Raw genomic sequence first — 8023 nt, forward strand, 5'->3', positions numbered from 1 at the left:
GAATAGGCTGGAGCTGTTGTCTCTGGAGCGTCAGAGGCTGAGAGGTGATCATACAGAGGTTTATAAAATCATGAGGGCATGGATAGGGTGAATAGTCAAGGTCTTTACCCAGGGTAGGGAAGTCCAAAACTAGAGGCCATTGGTTTAACGTGAGAGGGAAATGGTTTAAAAGTGACCCAAGGGACAACTTTTTCACACAGAGGGTGGTACATGTATGGAATGAGCTGCCAGAGGAAATGGTGGAGGCTGGTACAGTTACAACATTTAAAAGGCATCTGGATGGGTCTACAAATAGGAAGGGTTTGGAGGGATATGGGCCAAATGCAAGCAAAGGGGTCTAGATTAATGAAGGATATCTGGTCGGCCTGGAAGAGTTGGACTGAAGGGTCTGATTCTGTGCTGTACATCTGTATGACTCTAAATCCTTAGATTACTGCTGTATGAAATAGGCCTTCTTTTGAATTTCCTTCCCCCCACCCCCAACCCCCAACTCCCTAAAACTTGCTTTCAGGACGTCATCCCTCTACCTACCCATGTTGATGATACCAATGTGGAACTTGACCTCTCCCACCTCCAAAAGCTGCCCGCAGCTACTCCATGGTGGCCTTGACCCTGGCAGTAGGGAAGTAACATACTATAATAAAACAAAGAAACGGAGATTTGAAACAGAAACAGAAACTGGAGGAGAAACACAGCAGCTCTGGCGGTATCTGTGGGCAGAAAACAGAGTTAACATTTCACGACCAATTTCTGTCTTTGTTTCTGATGACTTGAAACAGTAACTCTGCTTTCTTCCCACTGATGCTGCCAGGTTTGCTGACTTCGCTGGCAATTTCTGCTTTTTTAAATTTCAGATAACATAGAATCATGTTTACAGATTTAACAGTAAATGAATTCAAAGTTCTGAAATCAATTTTCTGACATCAAATTCTCGATTCTGTGCGTTGCTTTTACACTTAATACCAATCATCCACAATTCAATCTTTTTAAAGCACATAAAGTGATTTGGGTTTTTTTACGAGTGCACTGTTCTGAATTACAATTCATTCCAATCACTGAGGTTGGGACAAAAATAAAATGATCATCCAATCATAAGATGTTTGAGGAAGAGCCTCCTACTGTAATAGTATTTGTTACAGTACTCCCGGTGTCTTTCACCTTTCCCTCTTTGAGCATGAGATAACACAGTTGTGGAGCTGGAGGAACACAGCAGGTCAGGCAGCAGCAGAGGAGCAGGAAAGTCGATGTTTCGGGTCGAGACCCTTCTTCAATTCTGTGTTGTCTCCGACTCCAGCGTGTGCACTTCTTGCTAACTCCCTCTTTGAGCATCGTGTCGTACGGTTGGGTGACTCTAACGTCGATCAGAGAATAGACTGGGACTTCCCCTCAACCTATCACTTCCGTACTGAGGCGTGAACGGCTTATCAAAATGGACCACAGAACAGGGAGTGTGCAACTTTTTTAAAATAATCTGTTTGGTCAAAGTTTGCAGTTGGGGGACGGATCTGACGGATGGAGGAGAAAGGAGATGCTGCTTGTGGGGAGATTGCGAGGTGCACGGAGCACGGCAAGAAGCTGATGTATTTCTGCAGAGTAGAGAAACAGAAAGTTTGCAGCAAATGTGCGATTATGGGCTCACACCGAGGGCACACGGTGGTGGCAGTGGAAGAGGCCTTAAGTGAGTTGAAGGTTGGTCATTGCATACACAACTCGTGTTTCTTTGCTTTTTTTAAAAAAAATACAAGTGGCCCCAGCATTCTGTCTGACACCTCCCAAGCACTTGCTTAACAGCTTTAAACTCTTCAGATTCCTTCGCCCCCTGTCACCCAATGAATATGAGCAATTTCAGAAAGGCTGCATCCAGTCCGATTTTCCCGAATGTCCTGAAAAAGTTGTGGTGGATCTGCTTCCTAAACTGTGCAGTCATTAAGAAATGATAGTAGTGCTTCCAAGACGTTCGGCAGGGAATAGGGATACTGAAGAAATGTATATTAAGCCAAATGTAGGCAAATTTAGGAAACCTGGTCGGCACGGATGCGTTGGGCCGAAGGGTCTATTTCTGTGCTGTATGACTCTCTATTAAGATAAATCTTTATATATCATCCTTACTTAATTGCCTATAGGGTCATACCATCAATGCAAGTTCACTGTATCCCTGACGTCCCAATAGATCAAGTTGAAACTACTATCCTCAAATATTCCAGCAGACTGGTTGCATGACCCAAGATGTGTGACGGGACCGACAGAATTCCTGACACATTGAACCTATGGGGAATTGCCTTGGGAAGTTTGAACTTCTTATAGGGAATACTTCTGGACCCTCCAAAAAGGTCTGTGATTCTGAGTTAAAGTAGGTGACTTCGGGCCGTTCCAGCTTAGTTACCCAGGAAATGTTGGGTTAAAAAAAACTAGATGAAATTTTGGCTAACTCCTGACAGCCTGATTCCTACCTCAAGTCCCTCCTCTCGACCGGACCTAACCAGGGTTTACCACTTGATTCCTCACGCTGTGACTCCTACCCGACCTTCTGACTCCTTTGCCTTTCCCCCTCACACACACAACCCAGCCTCACCAATCTATCCAACTGCCACCCTGTCCCATTACCCACTTATCACCTACCCTGCACACTTATATGTTTACCCATTTAGCATTATATGGACCTGAAAAGGACAGCTAATGCTGTAAAAAAAAGTGTGTGGCTTTTGCATAGATACTCTCAGCTGCTCCCTCCAAGGTTCCTTCAACAGAGTGTGTTCTACAGGATATTCCATTGCAAGATTGGATAGAAAAATCTGAGGAAGGTAAGTGGCCAATTTTTTTTCCATTTGGCATTGAAAATAGAGATTCTGTTAGGAATTGGGGCATTTGGCCTCTTGTATACAGGCCTCACCTCAGTATCTCAGTTATCCTTCACCAGGATTGGAGCCTGGTCTGTCCCACTGTATGGTGCTACGTACAATACCAGATGAGATTAGATGATACGTTGCAGACTGATGAAGAAATTTAGACCTTCTGTTCAGCCCTCATTATCACATTGGGTGACTCAGTCCAGCCCTGGAATTAACAGGCTTTGACTTTCAGGAATTGCTTGTGGCCTGTACCAGATGTTTGCTGATAATGTTCTGCTTCCCCTAAACAGAATTTTAATGTGTTTTTTTAATGTGAACAGGAGTCGTTGTCTGCAAAGTTGGTGGAGTTACAGGCAGAGAGCTCAGAGCAGACCTCAAGATTGGAAGAGATTGAACGGAACACAACAGCAGCCCAGGTAATAAAGAATTCTGGGTGCTGTTGTGGAGCATCTAAAGGAACTTGACACAAGTCAGCTGTCAAGTGAAGAAGCAGGAGTCTGTTGATCAATACTGGTCATATAATTAATGCACAAATGGCTGAATGACCTTTGATTGCTCCAAGAGGCATCTCAGCTATCACCAGATCTTGAGCACATTGACGCCATTTTTTTGCAACATAACTTTATGGAACCCGATTGCAACATGGATCATATGGCCTTGTTTATACTTTCAGTCCTGTATTTACATGGCTGTGTAAAAATAAATTATACCTGACATGTTCCTCCATCATTCCTCTCCTCACACCAGATATCCTAACTCCTATGTGCTATGACCTTCTTGATTTTCCATTTCATTCTTTTAGGACACTTTCCTATCAAGAACGGCAATTTGTCAGAAAATAACAATGCTCTAGTCTATCTAATCTAATAGTTGACACGGTCAATGAGACCATATCCCCCCACTTATGTCATCACTTTTGCCTCACAGCCACGTCTGGTGACCTATGCCCTCTTTAATCTGTTAGCCCTGAATTGTTTCTGCATGATCAGCAATACCAGGCAAAGTATGTAATCTCATGTATTTAAGTAACTTCCTGTATTGACCTCTTCAGTGCACATAGGTAAATTATTTCTCTCATGACCCCTCTTGGTACTGGTTCCATGTGTGGAAGCCTGTCTTCACCATCTCACCCAAGTGGGTCATTCTTCACATAAATCCTTCTGATGAGCAGCAGCAAGACATTTGACTGTTGGGGGGCCATTGCAGTTCAGTTTCACACACGTTATCCTGCATTAATTTGGAATGGGAATTTTGTCTGACTTTAGCTTCATTTCTGATATCACTTAAGGCATTTATTGTGTTCTGCCTCTTGAATACTATAGCTGAGATCAGCGAACTAAACATAGATTGGAGATAGGAGTTGGACCATTCCTGACCCCTGTAACACAAGGTGAAGTATTTGGGCTCTATAGAACTGCCGGAGAGGGCTTATCATGTTATTATTTCAGGTGTGCAGGGGACTTCAAGAGACTGTGACTTGGTTTCTATCATGACTGAGGTGGTGAGGGATCAGATTCCTTGGTTCATTTGAGTACTTGCTCCTCACAAAAGTCTAAATTGTGAACCTTTCTATTCTTGATACAGGAGCAAGCTGAGATACTCGAACGGCAAGTGCAAGAAGATTTTGCTGCTTTGCGGAGCTTCCTAGATTCAGAGGAGAAAGTTTTGATGGAATTGATAGCTGCTGAGAAACAACAGACCCTGGAGGAGCTGAGAAGGCTGAAGGCAGAATGCTTGCAGAGAGTTGAACGTCTGAAATTGCTGATGGATCCCCTTGATGCAGCACTGCAGACCACCAACCTGAATGGCCTCCTGAAGGTAATTTATTATGGGCCCAAGGGCAGATGCCTTTTTTCTTCTGGTCTTCTTTAATCTAGTCACTGAAAGAAATTAAACAAAATGCTTTTATGTCTTTTATTTCACCTGATGTTTAGTGCCAAACATTGCATCTGCATTGATCTATCTTTGGCAAGGAGAGGCCTAAAAAGAGAGGAAGAGCTCTGCAGCACCTCTGATATCAGAATGTGGCTTGAACAAAATTATGACCCCCTGCACCATCATTGAAAGTGTACCTCCACCCCTGTTGTCTTCTCTGAATTTGTACCTAAAATCCAGGGATTGTGGGGATCTCCAAAACATGCAGCGTTTTGACTTGAATATTCAGCAGCTCTCCTTCACCCTCACTAGTTTAGTAACCTGGAATTTCCTATCTACTGCCACGTTCCAATCTACACTCTCCCGTCCCCACAATGAATCCTGTAGTTCAAGGATAAGGACACCATCTCCTCTTCTGAGGAACTGTATGTGGGAAATAAAAGCAGTGCTGTCGGAATTGTTCACAAACATTTATTAAGAAAAGATATATGGAAACAATATTGACTGTCCTACCTAGTCCCCCATCAGAGAGAAGAGATTTTCTTGTTCTCTGCACTATATTTTAGTGGCAGTCACAATGATGCAGAGTATTTCCAACACTTTTGGTGATCACCAGGCAGCATCATGTTATAACAAGGTGTAGAGCTGGATGAACACAGCAGGCCAAGCAGCATCATAGGAGCAGGAAGGCTGACGTTTCGGGGCCTAGACCCTTCATCAGAAATGGGGGAGGGGAAAGGGGTTCTGAAATAAATAGGGAGAGAGGGGGAGGCGGATAGAAGATGGATAGAGGAGAAGATAGGTGGAGAGGAGACAGACAGGTCAAAGAGGCGGGGATGGAGCCAGTAAAGGTGAGTGTAGGTGGGGAGGTAGGGAGGAGATAGGTCAGTCCAGGGAGGACGAACAGGTCAAGGGGGCAGGATGAGGTTAGTAGGTAGGAGATGGGGGTGCGGCTTGAGGTGGGAGGAGGGGATAGGTGGGAGGAAGAACAGGTTAGGGAGGTGGGGACGAGCTGGGCTGGTTTTGGGATGCGGTAGGGGGAGGGGAGATTTTGAAGCTTGTGAAATCATGTTATGTTTCAATCACTCACTCCTCTCAGGTGATTAATAGCGAAGGGTATGTCTGTGGTGACTCGGCCCAGAGATGGTGCAATCAAGCAGAGCTTTTTCACCATTTTACTCCCACTTTTCTCAATTTGTTTTTGTCTATTTCAGGTGCTGAACACTTCCTCTGATCGGTGAGATTAAAGTATACCTTCTGCATTTTGTTTCATTTCAGTTTTGCCCGTCTTTCTGTCTGCTTTTTAACTGGCCTTGTACCACATCTTATGACCATTTGTCTCTGCCTTCAATATGTTTCTGCGTGTCTATTTTGGTCTCTTGCTCTCTCTCAGCCTCTATTTTTCTCTGCTTCTTTATCTTTATTTTCCTCAATTTCTCAATTCATTTCACTGAAGCAATGCCCATGACTTTTGGTAGCATTATTCAGCTAATAGTCTCATTGCAGATTTCGTAATCCATGTGAAACAGTGAATGACCCCATTGTACGTTTTGAGGCTGAGAAATTTTGTGGCCCACTGCAATACAAAGTTTGGAAGAAGATGTTTCAAATAATTCAGACGGGTAAAGATTATTTTTTTAATACCAGCTTCTTTTGGTGAGGATTTGAACATCCTTATCTTCATGTCATCCACAATACACCCTTTGAGAACTGCAGTGTACATGCTGAAAACAGTCGAGATTCAAATCTTACATACAGCGGTGTAACGCCCATCAGCACTCAAGTTCCAGCACTTATGAGGACAGGTTGAAGTTAATGGAAATGGACAGACTGGACTGGCAGAGGATTACCCTTTAATTTTATATCCTCACCAAACACCCACCATTCTAACTCTACAGGATAAGCTCCCTTCAGCAGACAATCCAATGGCAAATATAGACTTCAGTGTAAAACATATATCCAAAGTTTACTTTCTGAAATAGGATACTGTGTGTACAGCCTTTCACAAGAGGTCCACGTTTTACTGACCAATTTATGTTGTACTTCTTTTCCACTTAGTGCCTGAAGCTTACACCTTTGACTATTCAACTGCTCACCCTTACCTTGAAATCTCGGCAAACCGGCGATCAGTCATTCCTCTTCGTGCACCTTTGCCAGTTGTTTACATGGATGCGCGATTTGACACTGCCCTTTGTGTTCTTGGTGCTGAAGCATTTTCAACAGGGAAACACTACTGGGAAGTGACTGTCAACAAGAAAGACAAATGGGACCTGGGAGTTGCTTACAACTGTATATCCCGCCATGGGGATATTGTCTACCGTCCAAGCGACGGCATCTGGTGTCTGACATTGCGAGATGGTTGTCACTATGAGGCGTGTGATGAGCCTGACATCCAGCTGAAGGTCCAGCGCAAACCATGCCGAATCGGTATCTACGTAGACTATGAGGGTGGCGTGGTGTCGTTCTTTGATGCTGAGGCGATGCAGATGCTCCATGTCTTTCGAGCCCATTTCACAGATCCGCTTATACCCCTGTACAGCCCTTGCAGACTGGAAGATGGAGCCCTGGGTGATCAGAGACTCAGTATTTTCAAATTGAACGTGTGATATCGTTGAGGACAGTTTTCTCTGCTTTGTACTGTTGGGGTTGATCATTGCAGGAACTCTGATTATTCATTGTTCCTGGCCCCAGTCACAAACAAAATAAAAAATCTTTGTTTTAAAGTTGTGTGGCCCTCTTTTGTTGTTCTTTCTCCCCTGTGCTGAAGCAGCTATGAACAATACTGTCAGGTATGTTTAACTACCTATTGGAAAGTGAGTTTCAATCTTTAGATTCCGAATGCAATGGTGAGTTGGGTCTGGTGGAGTGTTTGACTATGGAAGCAATAATGTGGACAAAGTTTAATCTTGTCCTTGCGTGCTCACTTTTCTGCCAGTTGCTGGCTAGTGATCAGGAGCTAATTTTCACCATTTCTAACTCAGATGATTGTGATATGTTTTTTTTCCTTACTCTTTCACAGCATTTGTTGCTCATCTCTAATTGCTCTTGAAGTGTGGTTTTCTAGGCCTTTACAGAATGAAGTTAGGAGTCAATCACATTCAGGCCAACCACAATGCTTCATAGCGATTATTTGATGCAATTGACCATGAAACCTGGGACAGTCTTGTTCTGTGATGTTTAAGACCACATTTGGCAGGGAAGTTACCGACAGAGAGTGTGGGGAGCTAGAGTACAACTTCAGAAGCCAGAAACAAGAACAGAAATTGCTGGAGAAACTCAGCAGGTCTGGTAGCTTCTGT

The 8023-nt window shown here is 43.7% G+C and overlaps 1 protein-coding gene across 2 annotated transcripts; it reads left to right on the plus strand.

Moving 5' to 3' along the window:
- Positions 1-1387: 1387 nt before the first annotated feature.
- Positions 1388-7451, plus strand: LOC109918991 (E3 ubiquitin-protein ligase TRIM62-like). 2 transcript variants are annotated; one of them, XM_048604633.1, is made up of 6 exons: positions 1388-1689; positions 3170-3265; positions 4434-4667; positions 5939-5961; positions 6231-6346; positions 6783-7451. In XM_048604633.1, exons 1-6 carry the CDS (start codon positions 1513-1515, stop codon positions 7328-7330), a joined length of 1194 nt encoding a protein of 397 aa, XP_048460590.1. In that variant the 5' UTR covers positions 1388-1512; the 3' UTR covers positions 7331-7451. The 2 variants fall into 2 exon arrangements, with proteins under 2 accessions (XP_048460590.1, XP_048460597.1); XM_048604640.1 differs by lacking the exon at positions 5939-5961 and having other exon boundaries at positions 6220-6346.
- Positions 7452-8023: the final 572 nt, after the last annotated feature.

The sequence above is a fragment of the Rhincodon typus genome, chromosome 1, assembly GCF_021869965.1.
Source record: "Rhincodon typus isolate 14 chromosome 1, sRhiTyp1.1, whole genome shotgun sequence".
Taxonomy (NCBI): Eukaryota; Metazoa; Chordata; class Chondrichthyes; order Orectolobiformes; family Rhincodontidae; genus Rhincodon; species Rhincodon typus.

What these genes read in the sequence shown, in the direction of transcription:
- LOC109918991 (XM_048604633.1), top strand. Translation starts at nt 1,513, where the DNA reads ATGGAGGAGAAAGGAGATGCTGCTTGTGGGGAGATTGCGAGGTGCACG. An exon ending in ACCTGAATGGCCTCCTGAAG is followed by an intron (nt 4,668 to 5,938) that starts GTAATTTATTAT and finishes TGTCTATTTCAG; the next exon opens with GTGCTGAACACTTCCTCTGA. An exon ending in GTTTCAAATAATTCAGACGG is followed by an intron (nt 6,347 to 6,782) that starts GTAAAGATTATT and finishes TTTTCCACTTAG; the next exon opens with TGCCTGAAGCTTACACCTTT.